At 57.3% G+C, this 19,733-nt stretch overlaps 2 protein-coding genes across 5 annotated transcripts in view; one reads left to right on the top strand and one right to left on the bottom strand.

The window, feature by feature from the left end:
* The first annotated feature begins 2,550 nt into the window (after positions 1 to 2,550).
* Positions 2,551 to 16,923, top strand: CLK3 (CDC like kinase 3). Of its 4 annotated transcripts, none has more exons than XM_060005621.1 (13): positions 2,551 to 2,662; positions 6,315 to 6,466; positions 7,161 to 7,377; positions 9,256 to 9,352; positions 9,630 to 9,696; positions 11,985 to 12,101; positions 12,757 to 12,923; positions 14,179 to 14,273; positions 14,364 to 14,493; positions 14,749 to 14,831; positions 15,400 to 15,479; positions 15,671 to 15,761; positions 15,970 to 16,572. In XM_060005621.1, the coding sequence occupies exons 2-13, from the start codon at positions 6,315 to 6,317 to the stop codon at positions 16,228 to 16,230; spliced, it is 1,557 nt and encodes a 518-aa protein (XP_059861604.1). In that variant the 5' UTR covers positions 2,551 to 2,662; the 3' UTR covers positions 16,231 to 16,572. The 4 variants fall into 4 exon arrangements, with proteins under 4 accessions (XP_059861604.1, XP_059861606.1, XP_059861603.1 ...); XM_060005623.1 differs by having other exon boundaries at positions 2,553 to 2,662; positions 16,429 to 16,923; XM_060005620.1 differs by lacking the exon at positions 2,551 to 2,662 and adding an exon at positions 5,427 to 5,526.
* An 85-nt stretch (positions 16,924 to 17,008) lies between these two features.
* EDC3 (enhancer of mRNA decapping 3) overlaps positions 17,009 to 19,733 on the bottom strand; it is a 51,116-nt gene continuing 48,391 nt past the window's right edge. The window contains exon 7 of the mRNA XM_060005624.1: positions 17,009 to 19,677. Within this exon, the coding sequence (XP_059861607.1) occupies positions 19,343 to 19,677 (335 nt within the window). The 3' untranslated portion in view covers positions 17,009 to 19,342. The remainder of the gene's footprint in view (positions 19,678 to 19,733) is intronic.

Below are 19,733 nucleotides of genomic sequence, written 5' to 3'. Positions count from 1 at the left end.
CCTGGCTTGGTTTGCGGGGGGCGCTCATGGTCTACCAGAGTGGGGAGTGGTACAGGTCAGGCTGTTGAGCTTGTGGAGCCAGCGCAGAGGGAAGCACAGCCACCAAGTGCCATGGCAGCAGAGAGAAGGGAGTCAGACCCTTCCTTGGGGCTCCCAGAAAGGCTTTCCAGGGTGACCCTTGGGCTAAGGCCTGAAGGTGAGTTAACTGCCCTGGAAAGGGCAAAGATGGATGTGGCAGATAGAAGAGAGCAAGGGCAAGAGGACAAGGAGGGGATCAGAGAAGGTGGGGCCTGGGGGGAGAGGTGAGCTGAGCCAAGAGCACAGGGGGGCAAAAGGGAGATCAAGGGGGCCATAGTTGCTGTGGGGCTCAGGTGGCTGGTGGCAGGGCACAGGGCAGAGGCATCTCCTTGGTGTCCTCAACCAGCACAGAAAAGACTTGGCGGGCACATGGGTTGAGGCCCAGAGAAAGAGCGTGGACCTGAGGGGCGGAGGATGTGAGCAAACCTTCTCTGAAGGTGGTCCAGGCCCTTGACCTCCCCAGCCACCAGTTGCCAAGGTCTCAGCCATCCAGCACTGGAGGTATGAGGGAGGTGGGGTGGGGTGAACTGGGGGTGGTGGAGTTACCCATACTTCACTTTTCTCAAGTGCCTCTCTTCTAGGTGTGAGTTCTTAGGAACAAAGAGACAAAAGAATGAGGCTCTAAGGTAGAACTTCAGGCAGGACAGCCGCTGGACTGAAGATTTTAGAGGGGGAGCTGGGAGATGGCGCCTATCCTGCTTCTAAAAAAGAAAGCTCTGCTTCTTTACTGGGAGGCGGGGACTCCTGTGTTCTCGATGGTGGGAGGGCTAGCGGGAAGAGGGTCCGACTTACCCCCTCAGAGCCTGGCGCCCAGGTCAGGGCTAGGGACAGGAGCCTCTCTGATCTCCTCCACCCTCAGCTGCTGACGCGATCGCGGCTTCCAGGAGCCATGGAAACTGCGGGCAACACCAAGCGGTGGGAGAAGGAGACACCAGAGTCCTCCCACCTCGTCTGAGTGGATGAAAACCTTAGATGAAACTCGGCTGGTACGGCTGCGGGCCATAGGCCAAGCTTTCGGGCCCAGGAAAGAATGGCAACTCAGAAGCTCCGACCCTTGAGGCAGGAGCCTAAAGGGGCGGGATCTAGGGGCACAGACAGCCGGGCTCTTGGTCATCAACTCCACACTAGAAGCGGCTGCTGAATTTCTATACTGGGGGGGAATGGGTGCATTTGGTTGGCGGGGGACCGGGAGCCGGTTTTGAGGCTGCAGTAGTGTAGCAAGCATCCCGTTTTTACCTAACTTCTGTTTACTTCCGGTAGGGGTGGTGGAACTAACGGAGATTTCGGGGGAACCAAGCACCCGCTCAAGCCACGCCGTCAGACCCCAGTTTAAGGGGGAGCCAGAGGCTAGAGACTGGAGAGCCCTCCCTAACTCCCGAGGGGGCGGCTCCGCTCCGACAGCGCCTGGTGGCTGGGAGGTGACGACTCGCAACAGGGGCGTGCCCAGCCTCATTGGGGAGGGGCCGGGGGCGGGGCCGGGGAGAGGGATGGCTGGCGGCCAGGCCCCGCGGTGCTGTCCCGGGGAGGGGTGGGGTCTGGAGGGATGCTCTGTCCCCGGCGTGGCGCAGGGTCAGTTAGAGGACGCTCCCACCCGCTTTGCTGAGCGATGCCAACTAGAGCCCGGGGGCGGGGAGTGTGGGGACCTCACAAACAGTGAAGTCTTCCAAAGGACCCGACCTAGGTTTCTCATCTGGAAACAGGGCCTCGTTATTCCGCTCTGACCACGCGCGGGGCAAGTACGTGGGCGGGGCTTTGGTGAGCCCACGCTCGCGGCCCGGGCAAAGGGGTCGCCGAGTGACTCCGGGTCAGCCCGCGGCGGGGCACAGGGCTTTTGTTTGGCGGGGGTTTACAAACTGAGAAACAATGCCGGTCCGCTTAGTGCCGTCCTCCAAGGACGCTCAGGGGAAAGGAGACACGCCCCGCCCCTCTCTTCCAGACCCCATCCCTCCAGAGGCCCCGCCTACGTGACTCTCCGGTATCTTCTCAGAAACTGCTGTGCACCTACGGCTTGCCGCCACGGCTTAAAAAAACCTCCACACAAAGAGAATAAGATCTTCCACATAACTGGGAGTCGGGACAGCCTTCCCGAGCCTTCCGTGATCTTTAGCGCCCTCCTGGGCCCCGGAGCCAGGCGGGCGTCAAGGCCCGCCAGGTTTTCACTGGGGCGACAGAGAAACAATGCCCTCCTCCCGGCACGCAGGAAAGGGACAGGCAGGCACAGGCGGGGCTGGGGCTCCACCTTTGGGCTTCCGGCGCCGTCGGCCGGGGACGCCCCCGTCGCGTCTTTGGGGCCTACGTGCGACGCGACACGGGGGAAGGCGGGCCGCGGCCGGGGACTTCCTCTCGGCCCTCCCGGAACCAGGCTCCGCAGTTGCCTCACCGACCTGCGCTGAGAAGGCGGGTCCTCCAGAGCCTTCGAGTCGAAGGCTAGAGCGGCCAAGCCGCCGAGCCGGGTCGAGCCCGGGCTGGCGACGGCTGCGTCACGCAAGGGGCGGGGCTGCCACGGGCGGAGGCCGGAGCCGGAAGCGGAAGAGGCGCTCGAAGCGGGGAGTGGGGCCTAGCTGCAGCCGGAGCCTGGGAGAGGGTGAGTATGGGGTCCGGGGCCGCGACGGGAGCGGTGGCGGGCGGTGAGTCGGAGGGGTGGGCGCGCTGGGTGTGGATCCCAGGGCTCCCGGATCGATCTCAGGCTACTCTCTTTCGTTTACTTCTCGGTCTACTTCAGGCCGCGGACCCGACCTCTCACCCCTGACCCGTCGCTTCTCCCCCAGAGGGCGGTCACCGCAGACCCCGATCTCTCGATCCCGCGTGTCGGAGTCCGAGCCTAAGAGGCCTCTGAGGCCCCTGCAGGGATACTGTTTGGGCCCTGCACCCGCCCGCGGAGTGGGATCGGGGTCCTACCTGGGATAGCCTGGAGGGGCTTTCGGACCCCTCCCCTACCCCCGGCTCGAGGCTTAGTTCGCACACTCCTCTTCCCCGCGCGGCTTGGGAGTTTGATTCCGGCCCAAGCTGGCCTTCCCCTCCTCTCCCTCCCCTCCCCCTCCCCCTCCCCCTCCCCCAGGTCTCCCCTCGCCTCCACTGGCGGCGGTTACGGGGGACGGGGCTCTGAGATCTCTGGAGAGGCGTCAGGAGGGGACGCGAGCGAGGACCTCAGGCCCCCTGCGTGTTTTGTTGTGATGCTGGATCCGCTCCAGCCCGGAGCAGGGGCCCGGCCAAGCTGACAGTACAGATGCCCGGGCTGCTCCTCGGTCCGGGAATCTCTGTCCTTTAGTTCCGGGTGCGGGTGTCCTGGTGTGGAGCTGGGGTGGGAATCGCCTGAGCCAGGGCTCCGTCGAGGCGGAGTTGGCGGCCTTCCAGCTTCCCTCCTCCATGCCCTTGAAAAGGAGGAGCGTTTCACCCGATGGTGGCGGCTTGCAAGGTGGCAGGTTTGAGGTTGCAGCGGTGGGGCAGCGTCAGCCAAAAATAACCATGGGGCGCTGGGGTGGCTGGAATCCGGGAGGGCAGCCACTGACCTGGCTGGCTGCTCTTCTTGTCAGCCCAGTTCTCTGGCCAGGACCAGCAAATGAGAAGACGACTAGGCCCGTGCTCAGAGAAAAGCTGGCATCCTCCGCCTGGTTTCCTTCACCTTACCTTTTTCTTCATTGTGCAGAGGCAGAGCCTTCCAGAGCATATCTTAACAACCTGTTTTCTGAGGTCTCAGAGAATCAGAGATAATTGATGAGAAATGGGCCCTAGAGCCCTAGCTGGGAAGATAATGAGGAGCATCTGGTATTCCCAATATTTCACTTGCCTAGAATGTGTTAAAGGAGAAGTTATATCCTCTATGATTGCTTTGTGTGTGATGTCTCATATAGCTTTCATACTTATCATCTCCTTTGCCAAGTTGGCTGGGGGGTCGTGTCATCTCCATTTTCCAGGTATGGTAACCAAGGCCCAGTGTATAAGGTCACGAGGCCAGTAAGGCAGCACTGGGATTTCGTTCAGGGTTTTCTACCCGGATCTCTCTCTTCTCTGGTCCCTTGGAAGGGACTTAAAAATGTCCTTAATACCCTTAGGGCATTTAACACAGACCCCGAGTTGTTTCCTGGAAACTTTTTTTTTTTTTTTTTGCGATACACAGGCTTCTCACCATTGTGGCCTCTCCCGTTGTGGAGCACAGGCTCCGGACACGCAGGCTCAGTGGCCATGGCTCACGGGCCCAGGCACTCCATGGCATGTGGGATCTTCCCGGACTGGGGCACGAACCCGTGTCCCCTGCATCGGCAGGCGGACTCTCAACCACTGCACCACCAGGGAAGCCCCCTGGAACCTTTTTAATGTTGCTGATGTAAAGCTGCCTTCAGTACCTCTTGTGGGCCCAGACCTGTGCTAGGCCTTTGACCTAAAGACATGTACTAGGCATGTTACTTAAAGGAGTGATATAATTTAATCTGCACAGAGTCCTGTAAGAGATTATTATCCCCTTGTTGCAAGAAGAAGTTGAAGGTTAGACTTGTTTAATAACTTGCCTAAAGGCACAAGCTAGAAGTGGCAGTGCCAGGATTCAGATTGACATCTGAAGCTGTGCTCTTTCCACTTACATGAGCATATATAAGAATCTTCTGGGTCCCAGGAGAGAGTCTTTGGCCTGTGTAGACTAGACCATGTCTTCCAGGTCTGGTGCTTTGCCCAGTGAGGATGGGCAGTGCCTTTGTCCTGGCCATTGGAACATCTTCCTTGTCACTTATTGAGATGTGAGATACTGCCTTCATTCCATCGCTTAGGCACCTGACCCAGCCATAATTGCAGGGAAACAGTGAAATATTAGTCAAAACAGAACAGCTCTTGAGGAGCTGTTACAGAGTATTTATCTCCAAGGGTTGCTGTGGCCTGGGCTTCCAGGTAGAGGGCAGAAGACAGCTGCTAGCGGGGAGATTGAGGGCAGTGACTTTCTCAGGATTGCAGACAAGCTCCCAGGGGTTTTGTCAGATATGCCTCACTGACCTGCTCGTTTAAGGAGAGCCATTCCATTCTGTTCTCCTCCAGACAGACCCTTCTTATAAGATGAGACAGCCTCAGTGGGTTTGTCCAAAATGTGCTTGATCAGGCAAGCCCAAGACTGACCACCATTGGTTGGCTATGGCCAAGTGAAAGGTTGGGAGGAAGGCTGGCTACGGTCTCTGGCCCAGCCCTCCTGTGGAGGCAGTGTCAGGGTTTGGGGTTTGGGTGGAACAGGGAACTGGCTTCACATAGCCATCTTTCTCAGCTGATGGCTGATCCAACCTGGCAATTTTCTGTGGTGGCTGTAAGTCCCTACTGAACCAGGAATAGTGAGATGGAGCCCTTTTGGCCTGCCTCCCCGAGCCCAAAGCCTGCCAGACAGCCAGGCTTCTGACTTCTCCTGAGATGGGCACAGAAGAGGATACTGGAGCAGGGAATCTAGAAGAGGGCACAGTGATGGTACTGTTGGAGGTGAGGCACTGCCTGGCATGGCACCAGTGGCAGGTGGTCTGCGGGTGCTAAATAGGCCTCGGGCAAGTGACTTGGTTGCTCTGAAGACCGTGGCATCTTTACAGATACTAGGACTGACTGTAGACCAACAAGGGCTGGATAGACCCCCATGTCTGCTTGGCCAGACCCTCAGGTAGCCTAGGGAATGTTTGTGGGACCCTCTTTGTCCAAGGGCTGGTCTTCTCGATTCTGCTTGTGGCTCCTCACACTGATTTGTGGTCCTTGAGCAGAGTACAGTTCAGGGCCTCAGCCAGGCAACCTGGCTTCTCAAACTCGAGGGCCTTCACCCCTTGCTCCTGTGTATTGGCTCCCTGCCAGCAGCCTTTTGACTCTGGCCTCTGGCTCGACAGAACAGGCACTTCATAGGACCCTACAGACAGGCAGGAGGGAATTGAGCACAGGAGGCTCCCTTTCTACTTGGCCTTGGTCTCCTGTGATGGTGCTCACCAGCCCCTCCCTGCATTCTGCCTCGGCACCTGTCCTGGCTCTCCAGGTTCCCTGAGTGCTCAGGCCACCAGGCCAATGATGCTGTGCTGGGGAGGCAGCTGCTTGTTTGTTCTCTGGTGAAGGGTGTTACCCATTGTCTGCTGTTTGACCAGTGTGACCTCAGAGTTCTTCACTTCATAAACCCCTGGGAGGGGCTGCCCCCAGACAGAACAATGGGCCTCTTCTTCAGGAGCGCCTAGGCTGCCCGGGCAGCCCTGTGGCTGGCTGCGTGCTTAGCAGGGCTTTTATTTCTCATGGCCTAGATGCATCACTGTAAGCGATACCGCTCCCCTGAGCCAGACCCGTACCTGAGCTACCGATGGAAGAGGAGGAGGTCTTACAGTCGGGAGCATGAAGGGAGACTGCGATACCCCTCTCGAAGGGAGCCTCCGCCCCGGAGATCTCGGTCTAGAAGGTGAGGGGGAACTAGGTCGGAAGAAAGGATTCCTTTCCACTTCCGGGCTAGGGAGACAGCCTGGAGGCTTGTGGCAGCCCTGGGCCTCTTCAGGTGACTGCCGCCTCTGCCCGGCTGCACATTGATCACTGCCCTGTCCTCTTCAGGCTCTTCCCCTGTTCCCCTTGCAATTCCCCTGCATTCCCTGGCCTCAGTTCGCCACCATCCATGCCACCCCTTCTTTCTCTATCCTTGAGTCTTCCTTCTCCTGACACATTCCCCCGTTTTCTAGGCCAGCATCTCCCCTGCTAACCTCTGAGCCTTCCTCATTTTGGATTGGGAACATAACCTCAGCCCTTTCCAGATATTGGTCCCTGGTCTTATCTCAGTCCCCAGACCAAAATAACAGTCTCTGCAGGCCACAGAGAGCTCTGGGATGGGGGACCCGCAGAGGTCCTCCACCATGCTCACCTTTCCCAGTGCTCTGCCTCCTGTGGCGCCGGAGGGGTGCTGTCAGGAGCTGGGGTTCTGGAGGTTGGATTTCACGCACACGTGCCCACCCACCCCGCACTTCCCCTAGTCTGGACGCCTCTGCTCCCACAGGCTACCCTTGTGAGCCCTTTGCAGGGGCCCCACCACATGAGTCTTGATTAGTAGCAGGAGCCCGGTTGGTGGGAGGAAGCTCTGACCAGTGTACCTATCCCGGTCTTGGCAGCCATGACCGCCTGCCCTACCAGAGGAGATACCGGGAGCACCGTGACAGTGACACGTACCGGTGTGAAGAGCGGAGCCCATCCTTTGGAGAGGACTACTATGGATCTTCACGTTGCCATCATCGTCGGCGGTCACGGGAAAGGGAGCCATACCGGACCCGCAAGCATGCCCACCACTGCCACAAACGCCGCACCAGGTCTTGTAGCAGCGCCTCCTCGGTGAGTGGTGGCCAGAGTGTGCTGGCTGGGGCTTAAAGGCCTCGTCTCTTTCTAGCCTTCTCTCAGGCTGGCTGGTCTGGGTGAGTACTGCCAGCTCTGCGCACGTGCATTTGGTGTGCCTGCATGTGTGTGTGTATGTGTTGTCTGGTCCAGGTGCAGGGCTGGGCAGGGGCCCGGCTCCTCTATCTTCTGGCCCATGGGCAGTGGCAACTTGAGGGCTCTGGTTCCGGCGCTGGCTGGTCCCCAGCCTATCTGTGTCTCCACACCGCTCCAGGACAGGCCACATGCGCAAGTAGCCAGAGACACTTCTTCAGAATCCTTAATAGGGTTGCTGGTACGTGGTCTGGGGCTGTATGGCCTGGTCTTCCCCACCCAGAGATTGCCCCCCACACACAGCTGAGTGCTCCGACTGGTATGGACTGCATCCACCTCTGCAGTCTCTTCTCCACGCCCCTCACCAAAGGCCTGGAGGCTGGAGTGCCCACGGGTAGGGGAGGGCCCGTCAATTAGCATGGACTGGGACCTTCCCTCTGACCTCCAGTCAGGTCCTCTGCAGCCTAGCCTCTTCACGTGAGGGGCAGTCAAGTCAAGGGGGATGAGCTGCCTGTGTGGTGGGGCATGTGAAGAAATGGCAAAAGGCCCGCAGCTCCAGGCCTTGTCCAGCTGCAGGCCACGTGCCCAGAGCAGGGCCTGGAAACATCCTTAATGTGAAGGGTTGTACAGAAGGGTCTCTGCTGAGACCAGGAAACCACACTGTGCTCAGACCTCTGGGAAGGAAGGCCAGTTGTGTATCTCTGAGGGTGTATGCTGTCTTCTCTTCTCTTCCCCAGCTCTCTTCCCTCCCTCACTCGCTCCCGGCCGTGAGGCCCCTGAGGAGTAGTGGTGCAACAGTGGAGGGGGGCCAGGCGTCTTCTCTGCCGAGCTTTCCCGTGGTTCTTTGAGTGGCCACGGGTTGAGGTTGACTGGGCACCCGGCATGGCCCGGTGGCCTCTCTGCACACTGCCACAGGATGGTAGTGCAGGTCTGTGGCTCTGCTTCTTCTCTTTTTGGTGCCCTCTGTCGTCATGAGGCTCAGGATGGGCCGGGCCTGGCCTGTGAGTAGCATAGGTGCCAAGGCCAGGGCAGGAGCTGGCTTGGGGCCTGTGTGGGCCATCGTGGTGGTAGGCCTTGGAGAGTCGACTGGCCCAGAGGATCCAGTGCTCCTTCCCTGCTCAAGGCTGGTGGCACAAGGGCTGCTGACGGAAGGCCGTTTCTGCTGGTGATGTTAATTAAGTCTGGCCACGGATGCCGTCTAGGGACAGGTGGCAGCTGTCGGGCATGTGCAGGACTGCGTGGGCGAACAGAGGCAGGCAAGGACAGGCTGGGCATTCTGCAGCTGAAGCCAGCCAGAGTGGCCTCTGACCATTCTGGATGATCGGACCCAGGCTGGGCCAGCCATCTTCTTGCGCCGTTCTCACTGCGTCTCCACCCTAGCCGAAGCCATCATGGGAGGGCCCGGGAGGGGGAGACTCAGTGGAGGAGGGAGTCAGGCCTGTGACTCTCTACACGGCAGCCCCTCAGCAGCAGAGGCTGGTTGTCTTTCTGAGCATTTGCGGCGCCCTTCTCTTAGATAATGTCCGAGTTTTCTTTACATACCTGTAGCTGTTTTTACTTTTCTGTTTTTGAAGTCAGTTTGTGTCTTGACGTGTCCCTTGCAATATCCCTATCGTTATATATGCTGTGTGCCTTATGAAATGCTGGGATCTGGAAAATCCAATCAACCAACCCACCGGCTCCTCACCGTCTCCACCTCTGCCTTTGACTGACACCTCAATCTGTCAATCGGAACCGCCTACCATGCGATTGGTCGGATGGCGTTTCGGGGGGCGGTGCATGCAGAGAAGCCAACAGAGCAGTAAGCGCAGCAGCCGGAGTGTGGAAGATGACAAGGAGGGCCACCTGGTGTGCCGGATCGGCGATTGGCTCCAAGAGCGATGTACAGCCACCTTTCGTAAAACTTTACCTCTCTACTTTCTATCCCCCTTGTTAGACGAGACCTCTCCTGCCTGGAGGGGCCTCTAGTGCGCGTGGCGCCTTAGCGGGGCCACCAGTAATTGCCTGAATGACACAGACGCTAGCAACTTCCGTTTTTAAGAGTGTAGCAGTGAGAGAGAAACCTTTTTTGTTTTTGAGAATTTGAATGCTGTGAACTTGCAGGAGGTGCCGATCCTCTGTCCTCCAGATCCTCATGCCCTGTTTCTTTTCTCTCCTAGATGAGATCGTGGGGAACCTGGGTGAAGGCACCTTTGGCAAGGTGGTGGAGTGCTTGGACCATGCCAGGTGAGCCAGCTTCCTGGGAAGAGTTGGCCTGAGGTTCTTGAAGGTGGTGGCAGAGCTTAACCTCTTTCTTCTTGAAGCGTAGCACCAAAGCAGAGTTCTGACCTGTGCATATTGGGGTTGTGCTGATCCCCTGAATTAGGGAGAAATTCTTGGGATTCCATAGGCATGTGGCATCCCTGCCCAAGAACTGCTGGTCAGTGAATGGCGCTGCCCCAGTTTCCCCACTTCCCCAGGACTGTGGTTGTGGGTATCAGAACAGGGCAAGGCCCTGGCTCCTCCGTGGTCTGGATCTGCTTCCTGTCATCTCTTAGGGTCTGGGCCTAGCAGGGGGTTGAGAGTACTGCTGAGCCCGACTCAAGCGTGAGCCCTCACCCTCTGGAGGTCTGCCTGAGAGGCCGTGCAGGCCCCCGCTGAGAGAAGACCCTGGGCTTTCTCACCAGGCAGGCTGCTGCCTTCTCCAGTGTGGCTAGGGTTGGGCCTCTCTGAGTGTGCCGAGGTAGAGCAGGGGTGCACCCGTGTGTGTAGGGGTGCTCCTGGGGGTACCTTGCTCCCTTCTAGACTGAGCAGTGAAAAACATTTCTGTCCCCTTGCCATTCCTCAAGACCAGAAGCCTTGCCTCCTCTACCTTAGGCTGGGAGGCTACCTCCTGGGAGCCCACTGCCTTCCCGCCTTAATGGCCCTCTCTTTGGTTTGGCGCTTTGACCAGAAAGTGCTTGTGTCCTTGCTGTCTCATTTGAGCCACATGCTGCCCGTATGTGACTTGTGCCATTTTAGAGATGAAGAAACACGCTTGGGGTCTGACTGTATCCCCCAGCTGTTGAATGGAGGAGCCAGGTACCACTGTGCCCGGTTCAGAGGGTTGCTTGGAGAGGACAGTTAGGCCCAGCAGTCCAGCCAGCCATGTGGCCCCAATTTAAGGTAGTGCTTATCACTGAGGAAGCCTCCCTGGGCGCCCAGTTCCCATTTAAACACCCCTCAGACCCCATGTGGCCCAAGAGGTCAGGGCCGGGACCAGTGGGCATAGGGACATGTAGACTATACAGTGACGAGAGAGAGAGATAGGGCAGATCTGAGAGCTGTGCCACATGGGGGCTCTCTGGGCTGTGTCACTCTGAGTAGCTAGATGGAAAGTGAGCCTTTGAAGTCACTAATGGGTAGGCACAGGGCTTAGGGCACCTATAGGGAGTCCAGAGGGAGTTGGTCAGTGGGCTTCAGCTCAGCACAAGGAAGGGCCGTCCAAGCCTGGCAGTAGTTGTGTGGAAGTGACAAGCTCCCTGTGTCGAGGGTCGGAATGCCCTTGAGGGATCCTGTTCTAGGAGGCTGGAGTGGTGGTTTTTCCTGTGAGGTCCTCTCCCGCCCTGAAAATCTGGGAAAATGGGATAGGGAGAGAAAAGCAGGGTGTTCTCTAGAAGATGCCTCTGCCCTGGGGCCTGTAAACCTTTCCTCAGGCACCAAGGCCAGCTTCCCAGAGGCTTCAAGGCCACACGTTGCGGGCCAGCGCTTATCATTCTAGTTTCCCCCTGGGCATCTGAACTCTGGCTTTTCCTTCCTGACAGCAGTTGGGCCTAGCAGGCTAACCTCAGCAGATATTCTCTGCTGAGACTCTGCAAGTGGCCTACAGGGCTGGTGCTGGGGGTAAGGGTGGAGGGTGTGGAGGAGGAATTATTAAAATCCTCATGGACACTGAACAAAGGTTCCTGGCAGTCAGTGGTCTCTGATAAATGCTGTGGCTGGTAGGCAGGCAGGTGGGGCCAGGGTGGTGTGCTAAAGGGATCGGCCCTGGGGTTCCCAGGGAGAGGAGCCTGCTGCTGGGGCCCTTACCCTCTTGCCAGGCCCTCACTCCATCCTGGAATCCCAGGAGGAGCAGTTTGCCCAGACTTGTAGATGTGCTCTGGACGGTCAGGAGGTGCCGCAGAGGGTTCTGAGTGGGACCGCTTGGCCAGGATCAACGGACTGGCCTACAGGTTGGGTTACTGAGTGAGCTCTAGGGCTGGCGCTGGTCAGCAGGATAGGGCTCTACTCCTCTGACTACGTCCCCGGGAGCTGGCAGTGGCTGAGATCATAAAAGCCTAAGACTGGCACGGATGCCAACAGCAACTTGTTGTTATGAGGGTAGAGGTCTAGTGTTACAGGGGGTAGGCTGGGCATCAAGAATCTGCTGTCTTCAGGGCAGGCCCTGTTCCTGGAGTCCTGAGTAGTGTTTGCCAGGAGTTGCTGGGTTGGGGCGGCGGGTGGGGGGAGGGCTGCACAGCTTCTCATGAGAAATTCTGCTTCCTTCCCTGGTCCAGAGGGAAGTCTCAGGTTGCCCTGAAGATCATCCGCAACGTGGGCAAGTACCGGGAGGCCGCCCGGCTAGAAATCAATGTTCTCAAAAAAATCAAGGAGAAGGACAAAGAGAACAAGTTGTGAGTGTCGGCAAGGAATGGGAGGGAAGCTTCCTAGGGGGCAGCGTCTACTCCAGCCCCAACTGCCTGGACCCACTGGGGCTGAGCAGTGCCCTTTCACCTGGTTGGCACCATGCCTTCTGCCGACAGCCAGAGCCAGGGGAGTTTGGCGAGTGAGTCTTGCTGGAAGGAACCTTTGGATTTCAGTCTAGGCCCCACCACAACCAGCTCTGTGTTCTGAGGCGGGCCTCCCCGCCCTGAGTTTGTGAATTGGGGGCTTCATTGGGTTGTGGTGGGCATTAGACAAGATACAAACCCAAAGCTGTTTGGGGCTCTCATGTAGTCAGAGATATCCGAAGGAGAGCCACCTTTGGCACACAGACACTGAGCATTCCCCCTCCAAGCACTGTGCTGAGCCCTGCAGGATCTCAGGAAGCTCAGCTGAGGGAGTGGAAAAAAGCAATGCTTGTTCTGTGGAGTGTACTGGTGTTACTCCACCTCGTTCTCTGAGATGCAGGGATTGTGCCCATAATTTTCTTTCTCTATGTGTATCTGCATCCTGCGTGGGACCCAGCGGCCTGGGAGGGAGTGGGGACTGGCGTCACCTGAGGGGACGGGGTGAGGCAGCCAGCCCCCCCAGCACAGACCCTGAGCCCCATCCATCCTTCTCCTCCAGCCTGTGCGTCTTGATGTCTGACTGGTTCAACTTCCATGGTCACATGTGCATCGCCTTTGAGCTCCTGGGCAAGAACACCTTTGAGTTCCTAAAGGAGAATAACTTCCAGCCTTACCCTCTACCACATGTCCGGCACATGGCCTACCAGCTCTGCCACGCCCTTAGGTGTAAGTGTCCACCCTCAAATGGAGCATGGTCGGCCACATATCTGCAGCAGAGTCACCTGGTGGTCCTGCTCTCCATCATTCGCTCTAGCACATCGTTAACTATTCTTCTGGGCCAGAGACACCAGGGCCCCTTTGGCTGAAAGGCCTTCAGGTAGGAATCTGTGAGGATGGAGAGGCTGCAGTCCCCTCCAGGGGACCTCCTGAGCTGGGTCTGCCCGCAGGCACTCGGGAAAAATGAAAGAGCCGCTCTAGAATTAGCCCCGTACCACCCCGGTTCCTACCCTCCTGCATAGGATGAAGAGGTCAGAGACTGACCTGGCTGGTCCCACCCACAGATCCTGTCAACATAGACACCCTCTGTCTCACCGTCATTTCCCATCTGTCTGCCAGCCTTTGAGAGCATATCTGGTGGTGCCTGTGCTCAGCACTGCAGGATTTGCAGTGGTTGGAACAGGTCGGGAAGGCTCGTTGGAGAGGAGGTGGATAGACCTAGAGCTAGACTACAGGGTCTGCATAGATGATGGGACGGGAGTGTGTTCCAAGCTAGGTGAGCACTCAGCGACGGCCCAGAGCCTGGCATGTGCTGCAACTCTTTCTGGTGAAGACAGGGCCCATGTTGGGAGAGATGGGCCACACCGTTGTGAGGGTCTTGAGTGCCAGATGGGAAAAGTGATGAGTGGCAGGGTACCACCATCGGTGGGATAGGAGTTGGAGGAAAAAGGCAGACTTCTCCGCGCTCGGGACTGGGGATGAGGAGAGGCAGGACTGGCTTCATTGTTTTGCTTCATAGGGGGCTCTGTGCTTGGTTTAATACTCTGCTGCTACCATCTTGAGATTCTTAACGTTTGAATAAGACGGCCTGCATTTTCATTTTGCCCTGGGCCTTGCAAATTACGTAGCTGGTGTTGGGGAGAGGGAACCACCCCAAGGCTGATGCTGCAGCTCTGGTGAGAGACAGGTTGAGGAGGCCTGGTCCCCTGCAGACAGGTGGAGGGAGGTTTTATAAATGGAAAAAGTCTCCCCTGCCCCCTCAAGAATCAGAACCTTCCAAGGCCCTAAGCACAGAGAACTCTAGAGAGGGAAGCCAGTACAGAGGCAGTTCAGTCTGCTCCCTTGGCCCACTGCTGAGGTTAGGGGCTGTGAGGGGCTCTGGCAGGCTGACTTTGGAGGAGGGAGCTGGCCTAGCGCTGGCAGGTGCACCAGAGAGGAAGCCCAGGTTTTCAGTGTCTGCTTCCCTCCTCTCCTGCTTCCCCAGTTCTACATGAGAACCAACTGACCCACACAGACTTGAAGCCAGAGAACATCCTGTTTGTGAATTCTGAGTTTGAAACTCTCTACAATGAGCACAAGGTATTGGTGGGGGAAAAGATTGAGGCCCTGTTCCAGGGGTGTGTACCCACCAGGACAGACTCGACCTGGCTCACCTTCCTTGCCCTTCAGAGCTGTGAGGAGAAGTCGGTGAAGAACACCAGCATCCGAGTGGCTGACTTTGGCAGTGCTACCTTTGACCACGAGCATCACACGACCATTGTGGCCACCCGTCACTATCGCCCGCCTGAGGTGATCCTGGGTGAGTGACTGTGTAGCTCCCAACCCTGATAAAGCGGGCAGTTGTTGGGAGGGTATAAACAGGGAGTGAGGTGCCTGTCCACCACCTGAGGCCAGTGTCCTGAGTCACTATGGCTGTTGACTTGGCCTTACCAAGAAAGAGACTTCTACTGGCTTTGGGGCAGGAGCCTTGCCAGGCAGTGTGGTAGCTACACTGTGACGTCTAGGCTGGGAACACAGGGCTGGATCTCATAGCCTGTCCCATCTTGGCTTTCAGAGCTGGGCTGGGCACAGCCCTGCGACGTCTGGAGCATTGGCTGCATTCTCTTTGAGTACTACCGGGGCTTCACACTCTTCCAGGTAAGGCCTCTCCCACATCACCCCACTACCCTAAGCGCTGCTACTCTGACAGGCTGCAGAGGCCTAGTGTGGGACCGCTGCCCACCAGTCAGCATGTTGTGAGATTGTCTCCTGAGGGCTGTAGATGCTCAGGGGAAGGAAGAGGTCAGGGTAGCTGGAACACTCAGGGACTCTTGTGGTCAGCCATCAAGGATGGAGGATTGGGGTGGGAGGAGTGAGCATTCCAGGCAAGGGGCACCGCCTGAGTGAGGGCATGGAGGTGGGCTGGGGCAGGGCACCTTCTGGGGAGAGAGTGAGGAACGTAGCCAAAAAGAGGTGTGTAGTTATACAGTGCACCTGAAGGGTCAAGGAGTCTGACCGTGACCCTGAGAGAACAGGCTGGCCTCATCCCTGGTCCCAGGCTGCCACCAGGTCAGAAAGGCTGGGACTGCTATTCCATTGGTGGGTTTGCATCTCCCAGGGCAGGAAGGGAACTCGCCCATCTTTTTTGTCCTTTATTCCCTGAGGGACCCTAAGGGGGCAGAGGCTGGCACTGACCCCCACTTGCTGTGTCCCTAACCTTCCACAGACGCACGAAAACCGAGAGCATTTGGTGATGATGGAGAAGATCCTAGGGCCCATCCCATCACACATGATCCACCGTACCAGGTAAGGAGTCCTGGTTGCTCCCGCAGGGCTGGCCTAGGGGCCTTTCCCATCTTGGAATGACCTGGCAAACCTGTTGCCGAGACCTTCCTGCTGGGTCAGGCCAGGATCCCCTGCCTTGCTTTGCTGCCATTCCTCAGGCTGCCACTGTCTTTCCCATTTAAGACTTGACCCTTCCTGTCCTTTGTTTTCAGGAAGCAGAAATATTTTTACAAAGGGGGCCTGGTTTGGGATGAGAACAGCTCTGACGGCCGGTATGTGAAGGAGAACTGCAAACCTCTTAAGGTCAGTTTCTGGCTTCCCCCAGCTCAACTTATGCCAAGGAGACCCCAGGCACTGGGCAGACACACAGCAGAGAGACAGGCCAGGCGGCTACAGGCTGCCTCCTGGTTCCGGCCCTATGGGAGGCTGTGCCTAAGGTTGCTGGGTGCTGGCAGTGGGGCTTCTTGCAAACTGCCCCAGAGGGGCCCTTAGCTCTACCCCTTCCCCACAGGGTGGCTGTGAATGTAATTGGGGAACACCAGAAGAGCCAGATGTCAGAGACCGTGCTACTTCCTGCCCCATCTTCTCTCAATTTTGGGAAGAACTAGGCAGGACTGAGGTGAGGGGTAGGGAAGACCTAGACATGGCCAGGAAGCCTCTGTCAACTGCATTTGGTGCTTGGACAAGTGAATTCCACAGAGGTGATTTCTACCCACCTGTCAGAACTTTGCACGTGGGGGCAGAGTCACCAAGCCAGCAAGACACCCAGTAGCCTGACAAGTTCAGAGCAAACATTATTACAGGCACAAAAAGAAAAGAGCTGCTCATTGTCCAGGAGGGGAGAAGTAGTCCTCCAGGGAGGCGTCCCTGCCTCCTCAGCCACGCAGCAAGGCTTCCCAGAGGCAAGGGGACCTGCTGTGGCTTCCCACGACCCTGCCATCACACTGAGACACCTTGTGTCCCTGAGCAGAGTTATATGCTCCAAGACTCTCCGGAGCACGTGCAGCTGTTTGACCTGATGAGACGGATGTTAGAATTTGACCCTGCCCAGCGCATCACATTGGCGGAGGCCCTGCTGCATCCCTTCTTTGCTGGTCTGACCCCTGAGGAGCGGTCTTTACACACCAGCCGCAACCCAAGCAGATGACAGGTGCAGGCCACCACACTGGGAGATGGAGAGCAGAACTGGGCTGCCCGGCCCCTTTTCTCCAAGCTCTACCACCGGCCCCAGGGCCAGAGCCACCCAATGAACAGTGCAATGTGAAGGAAGGCAGGAGCCTACAGGGGAGGAGACTTGATGCCCAGCTGCCAGAAAGCACAGATTTGACCCAAGCTATTTATATGTTGTAAAGTTATAATAAAGTGTTTCTTACTGTTTGTACCCCCTGGTACCAGTGTGTCCATCTCCAGGCTCCTTGCCTTCTCCCTTCCCCACCTTATTAATAAAGTCTTTCTTAGCAGTTCAGCTTGTGGAGAGCTAAGTGTGAACTGGGCCAGGCACAGAAGGGCTAGCCAGAAGCTCCGGTATCCCTCTGGGCCCAGAAGAGCAGTGGTAGGTCTGCTGAACAGTCCTAAAAGGGGACTGCAGGCCCCTGTACCTCTCAGCCCCAAGGAGTATAAGGGAAATGGCCCACTGGTTTTACCTATCCTTCCGGCCCTGTCTTTGGCTGGGACTTTAGACTGTTATGTGCCCGATAACTTTAATGAAGTGTGAGAAGCAAACGCAGGCTCCTAGGGCTGGCGATGCAGTACTTCACTGCAGCATACCGAGCAATTTACCACAGAGCACAGGACTCCGTCATTCAGCTTTATTTTCGTGCTGGTTTTTGGTTCCCCAAGAGCTGCATGAGTGATCGTCTTGGCCACCTGACGGGGGCTCCCTAGGACTGGGCACTGTGGGCAGGATGCCTCTGAAAAGAGCTGAAGAGAGAAGAATCATGCTTATCTTTACCACCACTGGGGAAGGCCCAGGCTGAGGGCAGGAAGAGGCTCCAGGGCCACCTGGGGAGAAAACAGGGAGAGGCTTGGGCACCAACTCCCAGTGGCCCCTCAACACAAGGCCATCACCCCCAGGGTCACTGTGACTTACTGGAGCAAGCAGAGTCTTCTGGGCCAGGGTTCTTCTAGCTCGTTTCTCACTGTACCCAATTAGGAGACCTCACTGCATCAACAGGCAGCCAGAACCTGTTTAATGGCTGCTTACTAAAATGCCTGTAATCCAGCACTGCTCCTCAGATTATGGCCCTGCCTCTAAAGAGAGGGCCCCATTATGGGAGCTCCTTGGCCCTGAGAGTGAGCAGAGGCTCAGGAAGGATACACAGCACGGGATTCACAGTCGCTGGCCTTCCGCTGCTGGAGACAGTTTAACATCTGAGGGAAGATGAGAGGAAAGGAGGGACCAGCCCTCTCTCCCCTGCCTCATCGGCTCCTGCCTATGCTCCTATAAGAAAAGTGGTAAGTAGCCTGAAACCCATGGTACCAGGGCCTACCCTGTGTCCATGATCCACCCCCTTAACCAGAGTGGGTGGGCACAGCAGAAGGAAGCCTGAAGCCCTGAAACAGGCTTTAAAGCACAAGCCTTTTGCAAGGGCCCCTCTCAGGAACTTCAGGGCATGGCTCCTGTTCTACCAGCCTTCAGGGCCTGGGCCTGTGGACATCTGGGGGCTTAGTGCCTTAGGATCTGAGCAGCAGTGTGTTCCTAAGGCTGAGCCCCACCAGCTAGCTCATCCAGAACTAGCCTCATTTTGGCATCTTTGAGACAGGGTGCTGGCCCTGAGCCCACTCATCTAGAGAAAACAATCATAAAGGGTTCAAGGCCCAGGCTGTAAAAGCTGGGGTAGAGCCCACATGGGAGGGACGTGCGCCCTGCTCTGGGATCACAGCTGCTGGGGACTATTTCAGGGGAAAGGCAGAGGGGGCAGAAGAGCGTAGGGGGTGTGTGCGCAGGCAAGGAGGGGTGGGGAGTGGTGGCTTAGGACGGAAGCACCAGGGAGCCTCTTCTGGCTCAGCACCAGGCTCCCCCAGGGGCCTCCCCAATACTGAACATTAAAGCTGCACCCTGAGGGGTCTGGCCCCAGACCAGGCAAAGGCTCAGCCCCCAGCTATAGAGTATGGGGTTGGGGGGCACTGCTGGCAAGATGGGCACTGTGGTTCTACAGTAACATAACCTTATACTATCTGTGCTGAAGACAACAGAAAAACAGTAAAAAAAATCCCAATACAGTAACACCATTCTGATGCCATTCCCCTTCCCTGCCTCCCAGAGTGATGGAGTGAAAAAAAAAACCCCAGCATAAAACCTGGATCAGCTCAAGAGAAAGGGTCAAAAGCCCCCAAATCAACCTGTGGCGGGGCTGAGGGAAGGCCTCAAAGCCCTCAACGGAACGGAGACTGCAAGTCTGCCCTCTAGTGGACAACTGCAGTGCAGCCAGTTCTACGTGATCTGAGGAAGGGCCGCTTAGCTGGGGTTGTGAGGGAAGCAAGGGAGACAGAGCCACAAGCTCGGCACCAGAGCCAGCTCAGGCCCCAAACAGGGCTGCCCCACCCCGCGAGGCGCTCGCCCAGGCCCAGAGGCTGTAAACGTGACACACAGTCTGTGAGCTGCCTATGTCTGTAAACGAAGCCCCACCTGATCACGCAGGGGGCCGAGTGTAGCAATGCCTGGAGCCACTGTGCGCGGAGCCTGCCACTCGCCCCGCACACCCAGTAAGAAAGCTTTCCCTGGCTAAGGGCAGGTGGCAGGTCTGTTTTAAATATGAGCTGTTCTCTCAAAGAAAGAAACCAAAAAGAGAAAAAACAACAAGGTCCATGAAGCTTCACATCCTTAAGGCGTTCGTTGGCAGGAGCAGCAGGGGACCGCAGGGTCCAGCCTGCCCAGAGCCCTTCTAGGCAGAGTGCAGTGGGATGACAAACTTGCAGCCAAAGGGTGAGTGGTAGCTGATGCCCACCTCCTGGAATACCTGCTGGGGAATGCCGATGTCGCACAAATAGACACGGCCTGCGTGCTCCCCCAGAGGCAGAGGTAAGCCCAGAGCCAGTGACCACTTGGCATCGATGCCCTGTTCGACTTCATGCACAGGAGGGTCTATGCTGAGTACTGGTGCCCGGTTCTGGTTGGCCCAGGCCACGGCTGCTTTGTACCAGGGCTGATCCCGCAGGAAGGCATTCTCGGGACAATCCAGGCAGTTGATCACCAGGTCCACAGGGCTGGTGGGCAGATCTGTAGGTGGAAAGAGTGCCATCTGAAAACCCCTATAAAGTAGCAGCCCAGGCTGG

The sequence above is a fragment of the Delphinus delphis genome, chromosome 2, assembly GCF_949987515.2.
Source record: "Delphinus delphis chromosome 2, mDelDel1.2, whole genome shotgun sequence".
NCBI classification, from domain to species: Eukaryota; Metazoa; Chordata; class Mammalia; order Artiodactyla; family Delphinidae; genus Delphinus; species Delphinus delphis.
This window is presented reverse-complemented; position numbering and strand designations above follow the sequence as displayed.

Coding starts and splice junctions, on each gene's coding strand:
- CLK3 (XM_060005620.1), top strand. CDS start 5,461: ATGGGCACAGAAGAGGATACTGGAGCAGGGAATCTAGAAGAGGGCACA. Junction 12,102..12,756: donor AAGGACAAAGAGAACAAGTT/GTGAGTGTCGGC, acceptor CTTCTCCTCCAG/CCTGTGCGTCTTGATGTCTG. Junction 14,274..14,363: donor CTCTCTACAATGAGCACAAG/GTATTGGTGGGG, acceptor CTTGCCCTTCAG/AGCTGTGAGGAGAAGTCGGT.